The sequence below is a fragment of the Chamaea fasciata genome, unplaced genomic scaffold, assembly GCF_029207755.1.
Source record: "Chamaea fasciata isolate MVZ Bird 193981 ecotype frontalis unplaced genomic scaffold, bChaFas1.0.hap1 SCAF_6, whole genome shotgun sequence".
Lineage (NCBI taxonomy): Eukaryota > Metazoa > Chordata > Aves > Passeriformes > Sylviidae > Chamaea > Chamaea fasciata.
The window spans coordinates 27,573,290-27,599,193 of record NW_027094091.1 but is presented as its reverse complement, the minus strand read 5'-3'; the positions used below and the strand labels follow the sequence as shown (position 1 = coordinate 27,599,193).

The window sequence follows — 25,904 nt, the reverse complement described above, 5'->3', positions numbered from 1 at the left end:
TCCACTGTGAACTCCCATTTCCTGTGTTAAATACTTATTTTCACTGTCTAATACTGCGAGGAAATCTTTTCCCCAAAATTATTGTGAAAGCACATAGAAATATTTCAAGTTTGTAGGATCTCGGTTTTAAGTATCATTCATCACATGAGTGCGAAGGATAGAAAACTAATGATATGAAAACAAACATTCCTACTGCTAGAAAATCAGCATGAATCGCATAATGATTTTAACATGATGGTCTTCCCCTCCTCCAGGTCCCAGAGAGGGCTTAGTAGTCCTTGGTGCTCAGATTTGGGAAGCAGTAGCCACACACACATCTACTTCCAGACCTGAACTAAAGTTAACTCTGGGAGACTACAGGGAGTCTTAGTACACACTCTGAATTTTGCTTCTGTTTTTGCAGTTATGTGTCACGTATTTGTTCCCAACAGGACCTTCTGTCTAGAGTTCAATGGACCTGCTCCCTGTGCACAAAGCATTTGAGAAGGGCAAGACATACTGCAATCTTAAAATTTTTCAGTCATTCTCTTTCATAATCGATATGATAATGTGACTGCATTTCAAAAAGCCTTGCATTTGGTATTATAATAGAGTAATAAATATTGCAGCTTTAACTGATGACCCTTTATTTCCTCTAGGAGCAGACAGTGTTGTCTATCTTTCGGTGGAAGGGTTGGTATCATCTGTGCAAGAAAGCATCAAAGAAAGACAAGGAAACAACGCTATAACCCAGAAGTCTGGAAGGATTGGTCATTGCACAGCATGTCTCACTGGAGACTACCCTGTGGAGCTAGAATGGTGAACTTTCAATGGACGGACATAAGTTCCTAAGTTGTTGAATGTAGCTTTTTCAATGATGCCTTCTTGCTAAATAGCCTTTTTTCATTTAGGTCAAACAGAAGCCTTATGACAGCTAACTAATTACTGTTACTAAAACACATCTTAAAAAAATAAAGACTTATAGAAAGTCTGATGTGCTGATGAAAACAATGTAAACAGATTAAAATACAAAATTGTGTAGTTTTGATGCACAGTAGTGCCTTCTATTTTCTCACAAAATGCTATAAAAACCAAAGTTTTTTTAATTATGTAGAAGTCTCAGAGCTTGTTGTTTTGGTCTTGCCCTAAAATCTTCCCCATTACACTTAACCCACAAAGCACAAATCATGTGATGATGTAATTTCAAATTATCAAAGTCTTAATGCAAAAGTATCTGAAGTTTGCTTTTCTCTTTAGGAAAAATACCAGATTCTGAAGAATAAAATTGCTTCCTCAGGAGTTGTTGCTTAGGGTTTTTAAGAATAGAAGTCTCTAACTTTTGCATACAGCCTTTTTTAATTGAGGCCTTTGTAACAGATTCTATGCACATGATGTCTAACATGATTTTTAAAAATGAAGACTCAGGGAAATGCTCAGCCAAAAGCTATCTAGTTTTGTAACTTTAAAATTCTGTTTTAGAAGTCATGTAATTACATTATCTTTGTGTGCTTCTATCAATTCCCAATAGAGCGTGAAAGAAGAAAAGAAAAATTGTCACTGCCGTTCTTTTTTCTGTTTTACGCCTTTTTTTCTCTGGGATATGTCTGACAATTTCTGAAGTGTACTTTTCATTTGTCAATTTCCAAAGTAAACTAAGAAAATCCCCCAACTTCCCATACTTAACAGTAAAAATAATGTATCAAATGAAGATCATGAGTTGTTTTGGATATAGTCTTATTTTACTACATTACTGCTGTTAGAATAAATGTAATGTTTAAAAAAACTCAAGTGTTCTGAAGAACCATTAGCTGTTAAATGCATTGTGTTCAGTTGGTCACAATTACACAGTTACTGGTATACAGGAAGATCATTTGGGCAATGAACCACTAGCTGAAAATGGAAAAGCACCTTTTCAAAACTATTGCAAATTTCCGCACAATTTTAAAAATATTTTGTATACCTCAGTTTTTCTCACTGAATACCAGCAACTTAATTTTAGATTTTCTATTTAATAATGTGTATGTTGGCCTTACAATTGTTTGTGACACTGTTAAAAAAATAAATAGAAAAGTTTAAGAGCTTCTTCCTTCCCTATCATCTTCCATATAGTTAAGAGTTACAGGATTGCTAATTAAATTCAAAAGGGAGTTTTATGTGGGATTTGTAGCAATTGTTCCCGATTGACAATCACAACACAAAAGTCCTAGTTTTAAAAAGCATGTAAATACACATGCTTTCATGAAGTCAAGACTGTGACTTGTGCAGTGGAATCAGAACCTACTTGCAGCCAAACCTATGGGAGAACCTAGATGTGCTGAGCATGGGGCTCTTACTGTGCTGCTTCACCAGCGCCCAGATCTGCATACTGGGGGACATGGATCTCTTCTATTAGAAAGTTTGGTTTTTTAACAGAACCGTAACAGTTTGTCTGGACAGTAAATAGAAAACAACTGGAACAGGGCGGACACTGACCACTGTGACACACACATCCTTCCTCAAGCAGAAAGGAGTACAAAAAACCGAGAAAAACTGTTGTGAACATTTTTCACTGTTCTTTCCCACCCTCAAAAGAAAATGTAGAAGGGCTAAATTGAGCTCTTAGATGACAAATACATGAGATGTCCTTTAAAATGTGAGATAAACATTTAGACGCACAGTGTAACAAGTCTATGTGCCTGAAATTGTCCATAGGACTGGAAATGAAACTTGTGCAAATTCTGTTTAAACGTGCTTTGAACAAAATGCTATTTTTGAAGTCTATCACTAATTAATGTGATTTGAGCATTGGGTGGCATAATTCTACTTTCTAAAAAAAATAGTCCCATCGCCTTTTCCCTCCCCCACATTATGCAAGTGAAATTCTGTCTGCTGTTGTGAGTACTGTAATTTTTGGATGCACTGCAATGCTGAATCCTTATTATATATATTTCAAAATCTTATGTTAAAGAGGAGATACTTTTCAAGTGTCATTCTATTCTGACAGCTAGATTTATGCTTCACGTTAGTAGACCCTCTTTATCACATACAGCCAACACACACCAGTGAGTGAAGGAGCTGAAGGAGAAAACTCTGGCTTTAGGTGTCGCTATTTGCATTACTGTTCTACTGTGAAACCGTTTCCGCTCTATTACCAATGTGCAGCTGAGCCAAACTCTCACTTAGGGGATGTGACAAACAGTAGAAAGCTGATGTCTAACTTCTCCCATGCAAACATTAAAAATGGTTGTGAACTGGTCTTCTCGTTCTCTCCCTCTGAGGCATCCCCGGCACCATGCACAGAGGTTTGTTTAATAAGTACACCCTGAATGCGCCTCGGAGCCAAAGCAAATCATTTACTGTGAGGGTGGTGAGGCACTGGCACAGGCTGCCCGGAGAACATGTGAACGCCCCATCCCTGGGAAGTGCTCAAAGTCAGGCTGCATGGCCCACTGAGCAACCTGGTCTAGTGAAAGGTGTCCCTGCTCATGGCAGGGTGTAGGAGCTACAGGATTTTTAAGGTCTCTTCCGATCCGTTACATTCCATGGTTTTATGGCTTTATGTCATTAAGTCACGCACGCTGCACTAGGGCAGTACCTGTGCCCCCCTTCCCAGCAGGGCTCCCGCTACCCTCACCCTCACTCCCCGCTGGCGGCCCTAAATCGTATCGGGGGGAAGCCCAGCTCTGGCCGCCGCCGTTCGCCCCGCCGGGAGCCAGACATGGGCCGGCTGCAGGGGCCACTCTAGAGGACAGTCCAGGCACTGCTGCAGGGGTCGCTCCTGGGATAGCCCAGGCAGCCCCCCGCTCCCCACACAGGGAAGGGCGGAACTCCCGCCCCACAGCCCGGACGTGACATCCCCGCCCGCCCACGGCGCCACCACCGGCGGGAAGGCCCGTACCACCTGGGCCGGAGGGGGACGGACAGACGGGGACGGAGAGGAGTGAACTGTAAGCGTGAGCAGGGGAGCCCTGCCCTTCGCCCGAGACACCTGCATTTGTTTTAGCGTATTTCCCACGTCTCCCAGGGACAGCGGGGAAGGCTTTGGCGCACCCGCTCTTCCTGTCTCCCTCCCTCTTTCCCTCCGGAAGCAATGGCGCAGGGTTCTGGCGGAGCAGGCGCGGCTTATGGATACCCAAGCGGCGCGGCGGTCGCTGGCCAATGAGAGCGCGGCATTGCCGCGTCCCACCAATCGGAGGCGGTGCCGCTGCCGGGCTGGGGCGGGGCCAGAGGGCACCGGAAGTGCCGCGGGCGGCGATCCCGAGGAGCGCCGGGAACGGCCGGGCGCTGCCCGTCCCGTGTGGAAACGGGGTAACCTGAAAGAGGAGAGCGGGGCCATAGCCCGGATCTGTGCCGGTCACCGCTCCGGGCTTGGCCGGAGGGCTCGCGGGGCAGAAACGGGCGCCGGCACGAGCAGTGCCCTAAAAGTTCAGGTGTTGGGGGTTTCTGCTTGTGAAGGAAGGAGTCTCATTTCACAATTCCCTCGGAAGATTTACTAATTAATTAAGCTATGTTAATGAAGTTAGCAATTCAGTGATACCCAGCTTTAAAAATAAAAGTGTAACGGTGAGGAATAAACTACCTGTGTACAAGTCAAGAATCCAGCTTTGCACTTTTTGCATTCTGAGGCGTGGTAGAGCTGTGTATTCTCTGCTATGGATCTTTCTTTCTTTCCTTCCTTTTTTTTCTTTTTTTTCCCCTCTTCCGGGTAGTGTTTTGTGTGCCTTTGTAGTCCGACTGAAGACTTAAAGGTGAGTGTGGTCTGTGGTTCTTCCAGGGGACCGGAGCGATGCAGCCGCGATGACGCTGCAGGAGCTGGTGGCCCGGGCCGCCGGCCTATACTCGGACAGAGCAGCAGTTCGCTTTGATGAATGCACTGGGAAACCTCCAGCCTGCTACACCTACGCCACCATGCTTGAGCTTGCCGTGCAACTGACAGCCTTCCTTCAAAAGCACTGTGGCCACCAAGGCAAATGTGAAATAGGCCTTTACTGCTGTCCAGGAATAAACCTGCCGTCTTGGATCTTAGGGTAATGGTTTGAGTGCTTGCAATCTGTGTTGGGTTTTTAAGGGTCATCGCTGTTAAAGCAAATTTTACAGTTTGTTTATATTTTTAATAGCAACAAAAATGTAGTGATAGCATAGTAGTGCAGTCAAGGTGCTGGAGTCTTGCATCATTTAGGGGAAAAGATTGTCAGATTGCCATATGACAGTCTTTCGAAAAGCCATTGCTAAAATATTTCTGAATCTTAAGTCTCAAAGCTGTAAACTGTCTGCAACTGCATCCCTTCATTAAAAGTAATTTAGCATGCTTATAGAAATACAAAAAAGCTAATGACTAGTATCTTTGTTCTGCTTGTTTAAAACTGGAAGTGATCTGGCAGAAGACATCTATTGAGAGAAGGACTGTGCAGGACAATGTATTGTCTTGCTGGCAAAAAAAAAAAAACCGAAACAAAAACAACAACAAAAAAACTGAATGCAAATTCTGTATTTTAAGCTAAATGAACATATATTTAACGTTCCATTACAAATATTATGGAAAGAAGTAATGAGCAGTGTTACACTGAAGTGGTATAGATTAACTAATGGCTAGGAAATTGAAATGCTTGTGATCGCAACACTCATGTTATTCTAGCAATTTTTAAAATTCTGCTTCTGCTGATGAATCCTAATGTTTGTGTCCTTTGTATAGGTATCTTTTGTATTCCTAGCATTTATGATGGAATTGACAATCACAGGCTCACAAGCATATTTTTTTCAGCTGATGAATATAGCGGCACTTGTGTTTCCTGGGGGCATGGCCTGTGTCAGGATTTCCCTGTTGTTCACACCTCATGTAAAATATACAATAGCACCAGAAGTACCACAGTGGAGTATAAGGATTTCAATGGAGTGAGCAAGTACTGCAATCGTAAACCTCTTCCAAATGCTTTGCCCTAGCGCAGCTGGTTGCTGTGAGATGTTGTGCAGGCACCATCCCTGGAGGTGTTCAGAGCCTGACTGGACAAAGACCTGAACAGCCTGCTCTTGTGTCACAGCTGGCTCTGCCTGCCTCAGCATACTGAGGTCCTTTGCTTCCTGATTTGTCCTGTATCCCAATGAACAGAGTGGTAACAGTTTTCTTTTGCTGTGTGAGGGGGATCTGCTGGGGCTCTTTGATTCTTACAGCTGTCATTGTGAGTAGTTGGCGGCTGTGTGATGCAGGGCAGGCTTAAGTGCTTACTGGCACAAGTGGCTGTAGGAGCATGTGGGATGCTGCCGTTCCCACGTCTCCGTTCAGGACCTTGGCGTTACTGCAGTGACAAACCACTTGCACTGAGAGGAAATATAGCAATTAAATTGTACGTACAGTACAGAACTCAACAGCAGAGCAAATGTGAGGATTTTTGGGGCGGTTCATACTTCAGTCGCCGCTTACTCGGTTTGGTTTTGGGGCGGTAGCGAGTTCCAGCGCTTGTGGCTCTCCGGGAGCGCCGCTGCGGGGCTGGGAACGGGAGCGCCGGGACTTGGAGCTAGCTGCTCGGCCTGCCTTGGGGGAAACACATCCCAGGGTGTGCGGAGATTTTCCTACGCTGCGTTCTTTACACTTGTAGGGAAAGCGTGCAGGCTTTTGGAGCTTTTTAGAATACGTTTATACATGTTGTCTTTGGGTAAATGGAAGGGTTACATTTCTGTTTCTAGTCAATACCAGAAGGTTTTAAAATGTGATGCTGTTGATGTCAGTGATACCTTTTGTATGGTATCACTTGCTTGGCCAGAAATAATATTGAATGTTTTCATATAGCTTTAATCATTTCCCTTGTAAAAGACCAAAAGGTCTGATTTTTATCCTACTTTGTTACCAACATGATCTTTAAAAGTCATGACTACATTTTCTAGCTCAACTAGAAAACATTTTTCTGCGATTATAAAAGTATAAAAGAAATTTTAGCAAAATCTTAAGACGATTTTGTTAGCTTTTGAAAAATTGTTTAAAAATTGTTTGTGTTTTATTAGAATCCTTCAAGTTCCAGCTGCCTATTCACCTATTGATCCAGATGCACCACCAACTATATCCACTCACTTCATGAAGAAAAGCAATCTTCAGTATATTCTTGTTGAGAATGACAAAATAAAGGTAAATGTTCAGACTTCTATAGGAAGCATTAAAGGGCAGTTTAGACATGTGTAGATATGCAGATTGAATTCTGTTTTAATGAACTTAGATGGAGTGCTTTTGTTTTTTCATGGCAAAAGGTTGTCTTTCTTATCCAGAAAAGAACGTCTTTAAAATCAGAAGTACAAAATGTTTCTCTGTTCTTCAAAATAATTGCTTTCTTCTGTTGTTCAGGCAACTTTGTTGGGCACTGATACTGGAAGACTTTTCCAAATTTCTTTCTTTATATGTCAGTGCTAAGAGCTGGAAATCTGCAGTAGTTAAAAAAGCTCCTGCATTTAATACTTGGGTTTCTCTCTTTGTCTAACTCATCCCAGATCTTATACCCTCACTCACTGCAAAGGGAATAGACAAGTTACAATTCAGATTCCTTGGTCTTCTGCAGCATTCTTTTGTATGTTTCCCTTTCTTTTTTTCATTTGCTCAGATAATTGCTTATTTTGCATTTATGAAGTCTCTGTTCACTCATACTTAATTTCTAGAAATACATGAACTTGTAATTGTCTGATGTCTGTCCTCCAAGAGTAGAGGTATGAAAAATCACAGCTTGTGTGTATGAAATGCTGTTTTCTATTTTGTTGCATTCAGGTGAACACCAACAGTGCCTCCTAAGTTCCACTGTTTGAATTGTTCATTTTCTCTTGCAGAAATTCCGGATGTCCCATGCTGGCTGTATTTACCACAATTCCTCTGCCATAGAACATATTGGTTTAACTCTCTTCCAAATGAGCTCAAGCAACACTGATTTCAGTTCAGAAGTAGGCAATATGAAAAGTAAATGTGAACCTTTCAGAGCTGTGGATAACTCGCAGCCAGGATTTGCCATCTGCCCAGATCAAACTGAAGTAAAAACATCAGAAGCAGGGAACATGGATGCTGGCCAGAAGGACACTTTAGCATATGTCTTGCATACATCAGGAACTACAGGGATCCCCAAAATAGTCAGAGTGCCTCATAAATGTATAGTGCCTAATATCCAGCATCTTAAGTAAGTGTGGTTTTCAGTTTTCCTTTCAAATGCTTTTACAAATTTGATGCTTTTAGGATTTTTTTTAATACTTCAGAGAAGTCTTAAACCCTTATTCACCTTTGTGGGTTTTTTTGCTTTTATTTCCAAATAGAATCATAACATTTTGTTTCTCTTTCAGTATTATACTTAAATGATGCTTTGCCTTCATTTTTGAGTGCTGTGCTTCAAATAGTAGACATGCTGCAAGTTTTGTACCATCATCTGGCTTGTGGCTTAAAAAAAGAGACAACAAAATTAATCATTTGTTCACAGTTGTATTTACCGTGTTCTGTAGATCGTAAGTCATAATTCCTTTTTAGACTACCCAGGTTTCTTTCTGTTTCATTTCATATTAAAACAAATCTGTTATGGAAAATACAATATTTTTTCTCTCTTGTCTTTCTTCTTTGCTTTTTCTTTCTTTATATTTGTCCTTTTTGAATGAGCATCTGTTAGTTGAAATATGCCTTTCAGCAAACTCTGTTGGTGTGTAATATGGTCGGTATCTTCATAAAATACGTCATTAGTGAAATCGACAGTTACAGTCCAGGAGCTCTTGCTTAAATTATCTGTCTCCATAATCAAGAGCCCGTAAGATCTGAGCTTCGCTAATGCATTTCTTTCATGCTTTCATTCTTTTAGTTGGAAAGGGTCTTTTGACTGCATGCATTGGATTTGTAATTCCTAGCTTTCTTATTTTAGATCCATATTTGAGATCACACAGGATGATGTGCTATTCCTGGCTTCTCCCCTCACATTTGACCCATCTGTGGTTGAGTTGTTCATGGCTCTGACAAGTGGAGCCTGTATTCTTGTTGTACCAAACACCATTAAAATGATGCCCGTGGAGCTCTCAGCTGCTCTGTTTCACCACCACCACGTGACAGTGTTGCAGGTAGGCAAAATCTAAGTGTCGTCAGTCGCTTGCTTCTCACTTTGCCTAGTGTGTACTACTTTTTCATCAGCCTAGAATCTAGGAGTTAATAGGACAGGAGTGTTCTTGCCCATAGGCAATATCTATCCTTTTTGTTGTGGACTGTTAGCTGTCTAGAAAATTACCATTTGATCAAAACCTCAAACATTTTGTGATAGAAAACACTGAGCTAAAGATTATTTTAAGAAACCTTTACTTATTAAGAATTTTTGAAATATTCTGTTAGTTAAGCTTTTTGTTCTGAAGAATCTGGTAATAGAGTAAACTGTTACAGATGTTTTAAGCACTTTTTAATGGGCTTGATCTTGGAGTCTTTCCTTATAGACAACTTTTAAGTTTTAATCTTAGTTTTTATGCTAACTGTACAACTAAACCAGTGCTATATATAGGGTGGTAAAATGTTTCTCATTTTTACAATAATGAGAACAAGGTAATCATTGATTTCAGAGCAATACTTAGTGTTTTCATGTCACCTGCTTATATGAGGATTCATATGTCTCTTATGTCTTAAAATAGGTTATCTCCTATATGATTTCAATTTTAATAGTTGTAAAGTTTGCAAACTTTCTCCAGGCTAAACACCCTCAGTTCCTTCAGCTGCTCCTTGTAGGATTTGTGTTCCAGACTTTTTTTTGTAAGAATGGTGATAGTTGAGATAGTTGTAGGGTGTAAATTTAAGATTAGTGAGTAGCTAGCTGAAGATTCCATAGCAGACAAAAAAATCCATTAATTACAAATCTTTTGTAACAATTCTCTGCTCTTATTTTTATTTGTTAGGACTGCTATAAATGGTGTAGATTATCCTCTGATATACAAATTTCATGATCAATTTACCTCAGTTGCTTTTAGAAAAATAATCTGAGATATTTCTCTCTAAGAGCAAGATTTTTTAAATGTCTTTTGAGACTTTTAAAGGTATGTTTGTTAAGCATGTTAAGCAGTAATAGAGAAAGGCAGAATTTCGTGAATGAAGATTTTTGAAGTCTTTCTAAGAAAAGTTTGATTTGGTTTGTTTGGTTTTTTATCACTGTCCTAATCAGTGAAGGAAGGGCTTCTCAGCTGAATAATTGACAAAAATGTTCTCCTTACAGCTTAATGATGGATGAGTAATTTTAAGATATTTCTTAAAGAATAGAAAGACATTACCTCTCCTCCTTGAATTTTTTGAGCAGACTTGAGAAATCCAAAAATAGTTATGAGGCCGCAAAGAGTATAAATTTTTTCCTTGTTTTGTTGCTATTATTTCACTAAAGTTCAAATTATCAGTTGCAAAAAGGTGGTCTTCGTCTATTACTAGAAAAGAAGAATCTGGTAAGAAGTAATCCCATTAATTTTCCAGTTCTTTTACTAGAAAAGTAGGCAAGAATGAGAGTGAAATGTGCCTGGTAAAATGATTTACTGGTTGTTTTCTTTCAGTGAAAGGCTCTACATCACCAATTGCTTTATAGAAATAAATGTTTAAGGAAACTGGTTTGGGGGATTTGGGTTTTATATCTTTTCCCTCTACTTATTTTAGTGAAAGCTTTGAAAAAAACTAATTCTTGTAAACTGCTCTATTTACATAAATCAAGGACAACCCAGAATCCGGCATCCTAGGAATTTTTACTGTTATGTAAGGTCTCTAAATGTTCTGTATGCAAATTAATCAGATGTATAAAGTTTTATTTTTGCTGTAACATTCTGGAAATAAGGGAAAAAAGGCTCAAACAGTAACCTGAAGAGAATACTGTGTTACTTTCTATTTCCAAGTAATTAACGTAAGAACTAATGGGCATACACTTGAGGTAATAGCTGAAACACAAAAGGGAACCCACACCACACTTGGGTAAAGAAGAAGCTTTGAAGAAGAACATAGATTGATGCTGATTGTACTCCTTAAAGGCCTTGTAAGAAACAAAATCTCACAAAACACCATTGTGATCGTTATTACGTATATGTTTCAAAGTACGTCCATAATACAGCTGTGCAGGTAGGATAAAGCAGGAAGAGAGGTACACATACACTGATAAAATGTAACAGGTCTTTCTCTTCTTCTTTTTTTTTTTTCTTTTTTTTTTTCTTTTCTTTTTTTTTTTTTTTTTTTTGTTAATATGTATCGTTCAGGCAACACCAACACTTCTCAGGAGGTTTGGAGCTCCCATTATTAAATCAAGAGTGTTGTCTGCAAATACTTCTCTTCGTGTCTTAGCCCTTGGTGGTGAAGCATTTCCTGCACTGAGTCTCTTGAAAAGCTGGAAGCACAAGGAGAACAAAACAAGTATTTTTAATCTCTATGGTATCACTGAAGTGTCAAGCTGGGCCACTTGCTATAAGATTCCTGAGGAGGTTTTTAGTGCTGATTTTAGGTAGGAAAATTCACTGTTCTCAATGGCTTGGCCAATCATGTGAATGATGAAAATCACAAAAATAGAACCTCAGTCTCCTGTTACCAGGGCTACTGAGTCCTCATGAGTGTTTATACTGGTAGAAGTTACATTTGGGTTTTATCTGGAAACAGAGTAATCCGTTATCTCACGAGCCAGTACAGCCCCCCCTCCCCTATTTTAGTAGTGTGGATGACAGAAGATAGTCCAAAGTGGCTCACCCAAGGTTTCACAGTAATTTTACTTAAACTTCAAGAAGTACTTTCTTTTTTATCACTCTGTCATATTTCACTCCCTTTCTGACTTGTTTGGTTGTTTGGCATTTTTTTCTTCATATTGTTTTATAGAGTCATGAAAGGTACTTCCCATTATCTCACTGTTTCCTTTTCTCTCTGCAATGTGTGATTATTCCATGGCATAATAATTATACAAGCAGTTTGAGTTAAATGTGTCCTCCAAAATGGGATGGTTTGCTCAAATGATGTTATATATTAACCTAGTGCTTAAACTCTTGAAGACTGAAAATGGTGGATTGTCATGAGGTGTTATTAAATTCTCATGTAAAACTAATTTTCTCTGAGTTCAAACATAAAATGTAATACTTTAAAACAGAAACTGGAGTGCATGCCAAAGTTATTTAAAGTTGCTTTAAGTTTTGCTTTACTGAAGAAAATATATTATTCTATACTCCCACTTAGAAATAGCTTCTGTATTCAATAAATGAGGTCCTGCAACTGCTTGAAGAGGCTGGAGAATGAAGGGAAAGGAAGGAAGTTGGTCAATAGTTCAACAGAAGTCTGTAATAGATACATGACATGGAAATGACAGTTTCTTATATTTCAGTCTTTTTTGAACTGAACATTTTCTAAATCTTTTTCTGAACTTTTCTTAACTGTACTTATTAAAATAGTGTAAAAGCTCAAATTAGGGAAAAGTGAGTTAGAAAGCAGTTACACATGCTTAAATTGGTTGACTTCATGGCTGTTTCAATCTGGGAGACTTAAAATTAAACTAAAATGCTTGGGGTTCTCTCAGGGTATTTCAGGGTCTATTCAGGCCTTATTTTCTATAATTCTGTGGGGTTTTCTGGTATATATTAGTGACACCCATGCACACTGATGAGGTTTTTAATTTTTAATAAATTGGTATATTTTTAAAGAAGAAGCATTTGTAGAAAGAAGTCCCAAGCATCTTCCTTTTCTATAATTCCAGTCCTTTAAAAAACTACATGATACCTGGTTTCTGGGACAGTTGTTTTGTGTCCAGAAGAAAAAGACTTCTACTGTTTCTCTCTAATATATTTAGAACGGATTTTCCTATACCTTTGGGATCACCACTCCTTGGAACAAAAGTTGAGGTCAGACATGCGAATGGATCTGTGGTTCTTGAAGGCGAGGGACAAATATTTATAGGTTATTTTATTTTCTAATTCTTCTACGATACTGATTTTAATTGATTGAGTTTTAATAATACATTGATTATTTTACTTGATATTTGCCTGTAATGTACAGATTAATATAGCATCTTAAGTTCTGATTTGGGTTGGAACCTTCTGATAGTATTTTAGGTTGTTGGACTGATGAACAGGAAATTACCATCATTTTATCTGCAGACTATGCCTTCATTATACTGATTTCTTTTTCCCGTCTTGCATTTTGACATTGTCAGCTGAATTAATTTCTGTGTATTAACTGAATTAACTGCATAGCCAAAATTGTACATTTCAGAAGTTTAGACCTTGATAATATTTCCGTATTTCTTATAATGCTTGGTAAAGTTTAAGAGAATTTGGTCAAAGACTCTTTATCATTTTCATTTACAGTTAGCTCTTTAATATATATGACCACAATCTTTTTTTGTATAGGTGGTGAAGAACGAATCTGCCTTCTTGATGATGAAGTAACTGTGCCACTGGGTACAATGAGAGAAACAGGGGATTTTGTAAGAGTGAAGAATGGAAAGTTGTTCTTTTTGGGTCGGAAAGACAATCAGATTAAACGTCACAGCAGACGTTTTAATATTGAGTATCTACAGCAGGTAAGTGCTCACATCCACAGAGTAGAGTATGCCTCTATAGAAAGGCACATATAAGGAACACATTGTTATCATCAGAAATGGGTATTTTCTTGTTTTCAGATGACTTTCAGGAGCCTAAAGGAATTTGGAGGGTGTATTATAAAAAATCTAGTCACGTAATTTAGGGAGGAGTTTCTTCTGAGCTCTTGGAAATCTGTTTTATTGTGTAGTTTCTTCCAGGAGAATTGAGAACTGTATAAACATCTGAAAAGTACTGAGTATAGTGGTTGTTCTACAAGATCGTGTCAGATTCTTGGATTATATCTCGTTCATGGCATTTTGGCAAATAATACGTATATCTATGAGTTCATTTTTATGTGAAGTACAAGCTTCAGCTACAAAAGAAGATACTTCATAGGATGCTATGTAGGAATATAATACAGTTGTTAAGTGTGTGCACTTTTTTCCTTGTTTTTTGCTTCTTTTACTCTATTGATGACAGGCATTTCAAAGCAAGACTAATGTTTTTTGATTACAGGTTGCTGAAGATCTTTGCCAGGTGGAAGCTTGTGCGGTTACCTGGTATCAGCAGGAAAAACTTATCCTGTTTGTTTTACCCAAAGATGATTTTGAAGAGAGAGAAACACTTAAAGAACTCCAGAAGCGTCTACCAGCTTATGGAGTCCCTGACAAGATTGTAGTGATTGAAGCTTTGCCTTTAACATCACATGGTAAATGAAGCCATTTAGAACCTTTGCCACTTGTTTTAATGGTGTCCATTGCTTTTTTAATTTTTTTTTCTTGTATTGACCAAAATCCAGTATCTGATTCATGCTTTTAGAATATGTACATTGGATAAGTAATGCCTAGTAGGAAATAATGGCCATGTATTTTTATGTTTTCTTGATGATGTTTCATTTGAGAGTCAAAGAATAGTGGAAAAATCAATTTAGTTTTACCACTGCACATTTCTTACCTCAGCTGCTCCTGTTGCAGTCTGCAACAGGACCCTCACTTATGCTGAGGAAAAACCAGGCCTTGAAGGTGGGATTATGTGGGGGGGGGGGGGTAAATTTTCAAAAACCTTACTGTGTTTCGTGTAGTTGATCAACTGTGTAAAAAAATGCAGATGCAGTAGAGTATGAATAAGGAAATACATACAAGAATATAGTGACTACTTGGGCAGAGCAAGTTTTGAAAGTGCTAATACTAAAAGAGCAATGAAAAAAAATCGTCCTTTATTTTCTACAAAGGCAAAGTTGATATATCTGAACTGAACAAGATTTACGAGAACCATCTAAACTCCAGAAGGCGTGACAGTAAGCTGAGTGACGCAGAGGAATTGTGGGAAAGATTGCAGTATTTATGGAAGGTAGTATTTTGAGCTGCCTTTTTATCTTTGCAAGTGGATCATTATATATGTGTCAGGAATTAAGCAGTTTTAAGAAGTATGACTAATGCAACCAGAACATTCTAGCTGCCTATAGATTTAAGCAGTACAGCTCTTTTCTGTTCAGTTATTACTTAAATATAGCTGCTCTGCAGTGGCCAAGAGGGAGTAATTTATATTTCTTTATCAGATAAAACTGCAGGCTATGAGGTGTAAGCTATTAGCATAGAAACAATGTAATCTGTCACTTCACATGCCAAAAGAAGAAATCACTGAAGAAAACAAGGAACTGGGACATGGAAACTTCATTTAAAAAAAGAAAAAAAACAACTGTTAGTAGAGTTTCTTGTTTCTCTAGATAATTATAAATTGAAGAGTCCTTTTTTAAATAGATGGCACAGTTGCACAATTGTCTTTCAGACTACCTGCTTGGATTGTTTCTAAATTCCTGTGCTAAAGACTTGTTTTTCAGGGTACTGAAATATGATGCCAAACAGTATTACTTTGTTTTTCAAAGGTGGACTTACAAGTTTCACCTGAAAGTGGGATTAACTGTGGCCTAGGACTTGAACAAGTAAATGTAGTATATTTATTTGTCTGTGCCGATCCTTTTCACATTGATGGCTATGAAGTGATAGCCCAGGGGATTGGATGTGCCCTGGACCCATTATGGACAACAGAAGGTGGCTTCCAAAACCAAAGGGTTTGGACTTGACTTAATAACAGACTTAATAACTTTATATTAATAACTTAATAACTTTAACTTGACCCAGACTTAATAACAAGGGAGTGCAGTGAGAAGCGACATGGTTATTGCTGTTTGTTATAGTAACAATGCCAAATGCAAAATCTTTCATGAACTGAAGGGCTTATAACTTCAAAAGCAGGTAGGTAAGTAGGTTACTTAAATAATTCAGAAGTAAAAAGGAACAGTTTATATAAACTTTATTATTAAAATAAAACACCTAAACTGATTTTATCAAAAGGCATCTATGTTTCATCTGCAAAGTTGTCGTTTAGAAATGGTGTTGAAAATCGCCAAGCAATATACAGTACAATTCCCTTTAATTCCTTAGACTGCAGAATCGGATTTGAGCAAGACATTTTGTAGTACAGAATTAGTATCTCCCTATTTCCTCTTTCCCCCCAATTCTTGTTCTGTCAGTCTCTCTGTTGGCACTAACATCTTCCAATTATTTTTGCAGAGTAGTGAATTTTCTCAGTTGTTGATTTTTAGCACAACTTCTGTGTGTTCAGGTGGATTCTACCCCACCTGAGGTTTTATGTGTGTGACATGGTATAACACCTATGGACTGGTACCTCTCTCCTTTTTTTCTCTAGTCTGTCCTCGGTCTTCCATGTGATTCCACGGGAATTCCCAAAGATGCAGTGTTTCTGTACAGTGGTGGAGACTCCCTGAAGGCACTACGATTTTTTGAAGAAATTGAGATGTTAGTAGGCAAAGCTGTGCCTGGACTCCTTGAAGTTATTCTCAGCCACTCAATTGAAGAGGTTTACAGACACATTCTTAAAATACTATTTCCAGATGAAGAACAATTAATGAATCCTGACAATGTTGTGAAAAGAAAATTAAGAGGGAACAGTGGTGAGGAATTCCATGGAAAATATATTAAACTGACATCTGAAAGAGATCTTGAGATTGCTTCAGGATTAATTCCATTTATTGCACTGAACAGAGGAAATCATTTTTTCCCTATGAATTTCACCAAGTCTTCTATGCAGCCCAAAAATACAGTACAGGTAGGAATGGAACCACTACAGCAGCCATCCTTTCTGCATTCCAAGACTCCAGCTGTAATGAAAAGCCATGTACAAGGGTCTGAACTAGAGAACAGAATTTTAACACTTGCAAACAAGGCACATAAAAATGATCATTCCTCTGTTCAGCAAATCCATGCAGAATGTAGTCATTCATTAGTGGCAGAGTTGGCATCGTGTGTGAGGTGGAAGTCAAACATGAGAAAATGTGTTGATGCATCACCACTGGTTATAATACCAGCTAAAGAAGAAGTATCTGCATCTGTATATGTTGGCTCTCACTCCCATGCCATGCAGGCAATTGATCTAGATTTGGGAGAAATAAAATGGGAGACGACCCTTGGAGATCGTATTGAATCTTCTGCCTGTGCATCCAAGTGTGGAAATTTCATTGTTGTTGGTATGTCTTTTGTTTCAGCCTTCATTTTAAATCCTTATTTTCTGCTAAATACAAGATGAATGACAGAGAATCATATTTCTTATCTCTAGTTGTCCTCCATCCATCAACTTCTGTGTCTGCCTCAGAACTAATTTATTGTAAAATAGAAACAGAAGGAAGAAGTAATTTAGGTTTCATGTTAACTAGTGATGGAGCTTATCTAACATAAACACTTGTGGTTTGTTGTATCTCAGTTTATTACTAAGGAGTAATCAATGGCCGCAGTTTCTTTTTCAGTGGTAGATTAAGGTGTGACATTTAAACGTGTTTTCAAATTGTTTTAAAGTATGGAAAGGTAATGCAGTCTTAAAATATCTTTGTAAGTTGATAGAGCTAGAAATTAGTACATGGTACCTCATACTGTTTTTCACAGAGTTTAATTATCTTATTTGACTCTTCTTTTCAGAAATGTAAAAAACATGTTTGGATAATTTTTTGGTTTTCTCATACCTATGGTCAGTGGAGTTGCCATTTATCTTAGTGTCATCTTTTTAACTAATACGTCTACAGCACTGGTTAGCACAGATATCCAAGTGGTGCAAATCTAATGTTGCCATCTTTTTGTTTGTATTTTGGTTGCTGTTCACTTTTGATAATAAAATTGAATATTTCATTAACATGAAATTCTATGATGACAGTTCGGTTTTCATTAGAAAACTAACAAACTTTATTCTTTTAACATCTTTGTTTTCAGAAACAAAACCTAGACAAAGGGGTAATTAGAAAAATTTGTATTCTTTTTTTTCAGCAACTCGCTGTTTTCTAGTATTGTTACTGAAAAATTTGATAGAAAGGTAGTGAAATAAGTGTATTCTAAATGTAACTTAGAAAAAACACACAGATCATGTTTGACTGTATCAGCAAAACCTTTGAGCTAAAAACACAGGAGGAGCTTTCAAACATACTTTGAAGCTCTACCTTATGAATAATCTTACTTCTTTCCAGCAGTGATGCAGCTCCATAAATGTAAATAATCATTATTCTTTTTTCCCCCCCATCATGTTTTGTTCCACATAGGTTGTTATGATGGCTTAGTGTATGTGCTTCAAAGCAGTAATGGAGAAGTACACTGGACTTTTGTCACAGAAGACGCTGTGAAAAGCTCTGCAGTTGTAGACCCTTCCAGTGGACTGGTCTACATTGGATCACATGACCAACATGTGTATGCCTTGAATATTTATGTAAGAACACTGACTAACTTTTACATGTAGAACAATAAATAACCAATTTAGACTCTATTTATACTGCAGCAGAGGAAGTTCCACTGGTGTTAGTATTCTTAGGAGTCCACAATCACACTTGTGATAGTTGGGCCTACTGTAAGTGAGGCTAGGATTATGTGACAGTAAACTGTTTTAGTGGTGTTCTCAGTTGTGGTTCTTGTGTTATTAGTCCTGATTGAAACCAAATCTTATTCTTAGTTACTAAATTCTCCATGGATGTTTCAGAATATGGTGCCTAGCTAGAAATAGAACTGTGATTTTCTGCTGGGGAAAGAATCTCACATTCTAAACAAGAAGATGGAGGGAGATGGAAAATAAAAGGGGCAGATACTGCCTTTTGGTTAGCTGAATTTACTTTATTTACTGGAAGAAAAAGCCAATGGCATATGTGTTGCTGTCACATCATGTAGATTGTCTTCACTTCTTAACTAGTATTTGCTGTGTAAACACAGTACTTGATAATGTTTGACATTCCAAGGTCTTTGTAAACATGATGAGCTCTAACTCCAATTGAAAAATTGTTTATGATTCTTTTTTCTTGTACTTACAGAAAAAGGAGTGTATATGGAAGTTACATTGTGAAGGTGGAGCTGTGTTTTCATCACCTTGTCTAAGTTCTTTGCCCCATCATCTCTATGTTGCTACGCTGGGAGGACTGTTTCTGGCTGTTAAGCCAGTATGTACCTTTGCTTACATCCTAATGTCAAGTTTAAATGAAACCAGATGTATTTTTGAATTTAAGATTGCTATTCTAATGAAAGGGAAGATGATCATATATTACCATGAAATATTTTTCACTTGGGGGCATTATAATGATATACTTCTCATACTTCAGAAATCTATCTGGTGATAAAGAGAACTGAAGTGACTTGCTTGAATTCACATCCTGACCTTAGGCCAAAGTTGCAGTCAGTTTCTTGTCATTCCCATATCAGTAAAACCAGTGAGTGAGAGCAAGTCTGTGGATTTATTTCCTACCCTCTCCTCCTTTGACAGTAGGACTGGAAAAAAAATATACAGAAATCAGAACAGAATGCAGAAAGAAGCCCCTTCCTTCCTCTTACTGTTTCCCTCCCCATATTTAAGAGCTGTCATTTTAATCTCAGTGTGAAGTTCTGTTCTTTCCACTGGGGAAATGGCATTCTTGATAGATGTGGAGCAATTTCATGGTTTTCTGAGGCATTTTTGGCTTACAGCTGGTCCTGCTTGATAACAGGGACTTGAAGCAGCTGTTAATGTTTTTGTACTCACACAACACAGACCATCAATCCTAATCACCTTTACCTTCCACCTACTACAACTATCCTCAGTAATAACCAGTCTACCATTAGAAAACCAGTGCGTGGTTTTGCAGCAAGAGTGAGCTGTGCTTAAGAAAAGGTATTTTTTTATTCTGTAATCCACAGTAACAGGTAGCTGAGAAACCCACCTAGAAGTGAGTCTGTGCCTTCCTGTTTTTATGAATAACCCTAATTCCTGGGGAATTTGCAGGATACACTAGGAATGCATTGTGACAGTCATGGATAGTGAGTTGCAACATGTCCTGGAGTATTAATATAACTTGATTCCAAGGTATCTCTGCTTCATTGGTCCTTGTCACATACTGAGCAGCTGGGAATGAAATAAAAAACTGAATCTGGCATTTATTAGAACTACTGCTAATACACTTTTAATTATCATTATTACTTTGCCTAGGGTGAGGAAGAAAATGAGTTTTTGATTACATTTTGTCTTGTGTGGGTTTTGTTATTGTTGTTTTGGTTTGGGGATTTGGCTTTTTCTTCCACACTACGTAAGGGCTGGGTCAGGCAGTGATGGAAGGGATGTTTTGTGCTGGGGGAAGTGTTGTTTCTTATAGTTGTGTTAAGCATCAGATATTCCATGCTGCCACTTGCAGGTAACAGGGAGGAAGATTTGGAAAAGCAACCTTGGAAAACCACTCTTCTCCTCTCCTCACTGCAATGAGAACTACGTCTATGTTGGGTGTGTGGATGGAAACTTATATTGTTACACTCATTCTGGAGAAAAGGTAAAAGAGTTTTGGGGTTTTTTATGTCCATCACAAACCCCTGAATAAGATACTTTATTAGGACTGTTTTCTGAGGCTTAATGATTTGCATATACCTTTCTGTGAACCAAATAGAAGTGCCTGTTGTTAGAGAGGAGAAAGTAGGAAAACTGTTTGCCTAGGGTAGTCCATGCAGTTCATGGAAAAATCAGTAACCCAAGTTGCCTGATGCAGTAGGAAAACTTCTAGTTCAGACCTTATGGCCAAAGTAAATTGTCAAGTGTAGTACCAGCAAATGAAATTATTTCATTTGGAGCTTTTCAAGCATGTTTAAGGTATCTCTTCTGTAAAATGGTGGTTACTCAAAAGTAAAGGTTTCTTAGAATTTTTATGCACTTATCAAAAAACTGCTAAATCATAATCCTGTGTCAGTAAAATACGTGTCAGCCTTCACATTAGATTAAATGACAGTGTTTTTTTAGTTCCTGAGAGATAAATGTAGTTTGTGTCTGGTGTTAAAACAATTGACACCGTTCATTTGTTGGCCTGAGATGCAGTACACATGGCAATTCCTAAGCCTTTTCTGATTATAAAACATGTGTTAAGTCTATCAGTGCACTGCTCTCTGCTTGCAGCAGTGTTGCTGAACTGATAGTCTCTTGAGGAGGATCTACACATTTTTAGCATAAGCCGAGGAAATCTGTATTACAAAAGGAATATCTGCCTTTCTGGCAAAGAATGGCATATTAACAGGATTCTTGATGTTCACTACTAATTGTACAACAGCCCGAGAATACTCTTTTCCCAAACTGGTCATTTTTACATGGGCCTCACCAAAGGTAGCAATTCTTCCACATCTGTTTTATGAGACTTTTATTGCTTACTCTCTGTGTAAAACCTAACTTATAATTTGACAAGGATTTACCAGCCCTCACTGAAATCTAGTATACTTTGGAAATGAAATGCTCTCCTGTCAACAAAGAGTCTATTAAAAAATTACAGTTGCTGTAAAACTGATAATGTAAAAAATCTTTGATAATGGGTGCTAATGTTCTTTCTGTAGGTTTGGCAGTTTTCCACTAATGGACCAGTGTTTTCATCTCCATGCCTCTCAAGTTTAACTAAGCAAGAAATATTTTTTGGCTCTCACGACTGCTTTATCTACTGCTGTAACATGGAGGGTAATTTACTGTGGAAATTTGAAGCCACTTCAAGTGTATATGGAACACCGTTCGTTTTCCAAAGTGATGACTTAAATAACAAAATTCTCTTGGCAGCAGTATCTACAGATGGCAAAGTGTGGATCCTGAATGCCAAGAGCGGAACAGCAGAAGGGGTAGATAAGCTTCCAGGCGAGGTTTTCTCTTCGCCCGTAGTATGGGGAACAAAGCTTGTTGTTGGCTGTAGAAATGATTATGTTTATTGTCTAGATCTGTACATAGCAGGAAAAAAATAGCAGCTGTTAGGCTGCTTCATTTTTATTGTTTACATTTGTAAACTATGAGCTCACAGATGCTCTCTACCCCTCTGCCTATTTTGCTGCAGGCAAGAGATGCTCCTTGCAGGCTTATCAGGTAGGATTTTGCATCAGGCAGTGTCCAGTGATGGAGGGAGGATGGCTGCTCAGCACCTTGCCAGAGAGAGGACAAAGTGTGTAATGTGCCATATTCCACAGCTTGGATAGCAGACACGCCTCCGAGGGAGGAGTGTATTGCTTCCTTTGCGTCCATCCTCGCCTGTGCCTGGCTTTTCCTTGCACCAGACTAGTGTTTGTCTGTCTGTCAAGATTTCTGTGCCAGGCAAGCTTGCCCAAGTCCTTTTTTGAATCTAATATCTTAGTTGATTTCTGGAGACATAGCCTGAATATCATATACCTGGAAGGAGCGACCTGTTTACTACAGTTTGTACAAACAGAATAGTTCATCTTTTGTGGACCTAGGCCCAGCATGGCTCAATTAATCTAGCATATACTTAGACTACATTGAAGTCAGTAGGAGTTGCCTCTTGTATTCCAAAGTGGAAACAACACCATAGATATTTACTAAATTTCAATGACAGGAATGGTATGAGTTCCAAGTGAAGTGTGCACTGGTGAAATCAACCACTGTCAAATAATTTTTAAGGTATTTAAATGAATGCTGTTTACATTGTCTTCACAAAAAACTATTAATAAAATGTTGTGTAAATTGGTTTTTGTGTTCTTTAATACCTTAGAAATAAGTACCAGGAGTCTTGGTAATGTAAATCAAGTTCTTGCAGTGGCAAAAGTACATTTCACTGAGAGCATTTCCTAAGAGTCTTCTAAAAGAAGTAGATGTAGAAACTCCTGTCTTACTTTCTCTCATGAGCCATCTACTTTGAATCCTGTGTGGTGTGTAGTACATTTGCAGCCCTGTAAAAAGTTCTACTTGTAAGGCAAACCTGAACTACATGATAAGCAAAATGAGACACAGAGGACATATATCAATAATTAGATAATTTTGACCAGATTATAGTTTAATAAGAATTAAAATGACAGTATAATAAACAATTGCACTTTAAAACATTTGAAAAATTAAAAAAGTACACAACAAATACCCCACAATTATACATCTTGTAGTTTTTATACATTACTATATGAACATAGAGGTTAATCATATATAACCTTGTCAAAAGAAATGGTATTCTGTGTTTGTATAAGTTACAAAAAATTGAGACAATATACTACATAGTGGTTTATTCGGTTCTTAAAACATCTTGCCGTTTTAAACTGGGTAGTAGTGTTTTGGACTTATTTTTACAGATTTCCAATACTTTATCAGAAATGGTTGCAACAAAGCTAAAGCAAAGTAACACTTCACTTCATTGGTATTTAGTGCAAATCTTTGTTAATTTATCATGAAATGTCACTGTTGCACATGTACAATTTAGAAATGTTTCCATCAAGTACTGTACATAATACAGTTTCCATTGTTACACTAGATACCTTTATGGCTGGAAAAAAAACCTCTGCTTTGAAGCTTTAGCTTAGGACCATCCTTAATGAAAGCTCTATTCTATGTGCTATAAATGGATTGTATTGGAAAATTGCATCCTTATGTCATGCACAATAGCACCTAATTTTGCTATGCTTTTCAAAATACCAGTATCTTTAATCCTGATTTACTTCATCTTCTCTGTATTTCTACGTGGCTCCCCCTCCCAAGGAATAATTGTAAAGATGGATTTCAGGCAGTTTAGTTTTTACATATCCATACTGCAGGCAAACAAACTTGCAAAAAATGTAAATTTAACTTTAAGATGCACTAATTGCTGGTGCTAGCAGAGCAAAATTAATTACAGGGCCAATTCTTTCTTTGAGATATTGAAAGCATTAAGTTGGGGTTTGGTTTTTTTCCCCAAAGCATTTGAGAGCAGCATTGTCTCATTTCTGCTTAAAACATACTAATTACTTAAATTCATGGTAAAGGTTTCTTTAGAGATTCTGGTTTTAAATGTGAAACTGAGCAAAACTGATGGCATAACACACCCAAGAAAGCCCATCTTGCTGCTGCACATGTACTCCATCTAACACATCCATTGTATTTGTGCTACTGTAACCATAATACTGTACCCCTGTTTTCTGTTTGGTGGGAGAGGCTGTACTTGACAATGACCTTTGCTGAAACTCTTGATTCTGGGAACAGTGTGCAACTGGTTACATTCTGTTTCCTGTGCAGTTTAAAAATGCTGTTTCTCATGCTGCTTACAGCAGTTTGGCTAAAACACTTCCACAAATCATATGTTGTATCATTCTATAATGTAATTTCTTTTCATGAAAATATCTCCATTTATGATGTTGTAGACCTTAAGATTCCTTTGAGCCTTAAGGTTGTAAGAAGGAGACTTTCAAAAAAATTTTTAAGTCTTCCTTGTTAAGCAAATTCAGTTGATTTATTTAATAGGGTGACATTATAAAATGCAGACCTAGAGATTGCTGTGGGATGTTGAGAATTGTGATGTTCTTTATTAAATTATGGACTTTATCCTTCTTTTGTAAGAGGGAGGGGGTGGACATTTCTCTTTCAGTTATGTGAAGTAATAAAGTGTTCAATTGCCACACCAGATACCTGAGATGGGGTAAGTAAACTTCTTTTTGAAGTGTTCTGGCTATATTGGCCGAAGTACAGGAAGTTATTTGAACTGCCTGAAGTTGCATGTGGGGTAAAATTGAGAAGAATGCAGAGTTAAAACTCCTGAAACTCTCACTGACTTAGTTTTCAGTTCTCAGTTAACTTTAGTTCTGCCAGTCCTACTCCTGTGGGAACTTACTGAGACAAATTCTACAGGAATTTGCATTTGCACAGGAACAGTTTAATTCCGTCAATTGATTTAAAGTTGTAATCCACAATCACTGTCTCTGCAGCCAAGCACAAACAGTGATGCACTTAAATGACTAGAACAAACAGTGAATCCCTGACTTCTTTCTGAGACTGTAATGATACTTGTTTAAAAAACTGTGGCTTTTTAAATAGGATTAATTGTTTTCTTCTTAGAAGTGAGGGTATATAGATGTAGTGTATTAATCCTACAATGAAAGAAACTACCTCAGCATTTGGATGGTACCATCAACTTATCATTTGCATGTGGAACAGTGTATCCTGAAGCTTTTCCTTTGGGAAAAAGCTTTCAAATAGCAGGCAGAACTGGCAGTTCATATAGTTTAACATGTTTAAATAAATTATGACTTAAGAGAAGGAAACATGCATCTTTCCTTAATTTCAACAACGAAGTTCTGAAAAAATTTCTGAGATCTCAGACACAGAGATCTAAAATTCCAGAACTGAAAACCAACATAATTTAAGCAGCTTCTGAACCCTTACTCTGTTCTGGCCCTTACTATGATACCTGCTAAAATTTACATCCAGTATCTGAGCACTCTTAAGTTTTTGAGAGAGTCTGGCTTGTGAGATTTTTGCCATGACCTCCTTTAGCTATTTGTCAAAGCAATGGAATATATGACTTGAGCAGACTTTACAGTGAGCTAGAGCAAAATGATAATCAGTTCAGTTTTCAGTCCTTCCAATACATGCATTTTCAGTTTTGTCATGTAAAAAGCAGAATAAATAAAAGAAAGCAATTATTAGTCAGCAATAGAGATGTAACTTCACAGTTTACTTGATGATCTGTGGACAGTCACTCCAGGCTTTTGCTTTCCTCTTGGCTAATGCAAGCCAGGCTGGTTCTGTTGACACTGGGTTAGCATCAGGTGTAGAGAATCTCTTGGCCACCTCCTTGGTCACTGGGGTTGATGGAACAGAATCTGAAATTTCCACTTTTTATATAGGGACGGGGAGAGGGGGGAAAAAAAAAATTAGTTGAATCCTGTGCTTTGTTGATTCTAGAGATTTCACTTTTATGTGAAGATATTCTACCACTAGATATTTATTTCCAACACTTTCAGTTAAATCTTACTCTATTTACAAAATAATCAAGTTAGGAGGAGCTGAGTTTTCTTTTTTCAGAGGTGACTCCAAGTAATCTAACTCACACAAATAGGGACAAAATTTTCAGTCCTTGTGACATCCAAAGAAAACAATTCAATTTGCTAGTCTTTAAGTAAACTTTAATTACATCTGTACCATAGCAAACTATGGGAAGTAAAGCTAGG

At 37.9% G+C, this 25,904-nt stretch overlaps 3 protein-coding genes across 8 annotated transcripts in view; 2 read left to right on the top strand and 1 right to left on the bottom strand.

Annotated features, from left to right (window-relative positions):
- Window positions 1-970, top strand: part of PPAT (phosphoribosyl pyrophosphate amidotransferase) — a 42,548-nt gene extending 41,578 nt beyond the window's left edge. Inside the window, exon 11 of the mRNA XM_066185782.1 lies at window positions 639-970. Coding sequence (XP_066041879.1) covers window positions 639-802 — 164 coding nt within the window. The 3' untranslated portion in view covers window positions 803-970. The remainder of the gene's footprint in view (window positions 1-638) is intronic.
- A 2,876-nt stretch (window positions 971-3,846) lies between these two features.
- Window positions 3,847-22,464, top strand: AASDH (aminoadipate-semialdehyde dehydrogenase). Of its 4 annotated transcripts, none has more exons than XM_066185777.1 (15): window positions 3,847-3,905; window positions 4,733-4,985; window positions 6,955-7,075; window positions 7,762-8,102; window positions 8,826-9,018; window positions 11,161-11,402; window positions 12,633-12,832; window positions 13,285-13,457; window positions 13,975-14,167; window positions 14,690-14,808; window positions 16,168-17,005; window positions 18,062-18,225; window positions 18,818-18,943; window positions 20,165-20,296; window positions 21,339-22,464. In XM_066185777.1, exons 2-15 carry the CDS (start codon window positions 4,756-4,758, stop codon window positions 21,729-21,731), a joined length of 3,465 nt encoding a protein of 1,154 aa, XP_066041874.1. In that variant the 5' UTR covers window positions 3,847-3,905; window positions 4,733-4,755; the 3' UTR covers window positions 21,732-22,464. The 4 variants fall into 4 exon arrangements, with proteins under 4 accessions (XP_066041874.1, XP_066041875.1, XP_066041872.1 ...); XM_066185778.1 differs by lacking the exon at window positions 3,847-3,905 and adding an exon at window positions 4,216-4,266 and having other exon boundaries at window positions 12,726-12,832; XM_066185775.1 differs by lacking the exon at window positions 3,847-3,905 and adding an exon at window positions 4,216-4,266.
- A 281-nt stretch (window positions 22,465-22,745) lies between these two features.
- Window positions 22,746-25,904, bottom strand: part of CRACD (capping protein inhibiting regulator of actin dynamics) — a 130,091-nt gene continuing 126,932 nt past the window's right edge. For all 3 annotated transcript variants that reach the window (XM_066185773.1, XM_066185774.1, XM_066185772.1), the window contains one exon: window positions 22,746-25,568. In XM_066185773.1, coding sequence (XP_066041870.1) covers window positions 25,408-25,568 — 161 coding nt within the window. In that variant the 3' untranslated portion in view covers window positions 22,746-25,407. The remainder of the gene's footprint in view (window positions 25,569-25,904) is intronic.

What these genes read in the sequence shown, in the direction of transcription:
- AASDH (XM_066185777.1), top strand. Translation starts at nt 4,756, where the DNA reads ATGACGCTGCAGGAGCTGGTGGCCCGGGCCGCCGGCCTATACTCGGAC. An exon ending in ACCACGTGACAGTGTTGCAG is followed by an intron (nt 9,019 to 11,160) that starts GTAGGCAAAATC and finishes TGTATCGTTCAG; the next exon opens with GCAACACCAACACTTCTCAG. An exon ending in CGAGGGACAAATATTTATAG is followed by an intron (nt 12,833 to 13,284) that starts GTTATTTTATTT and finishes TTTTTTGTATAG; the next exon opens with GTGGTGAAGAACGAATCTGC.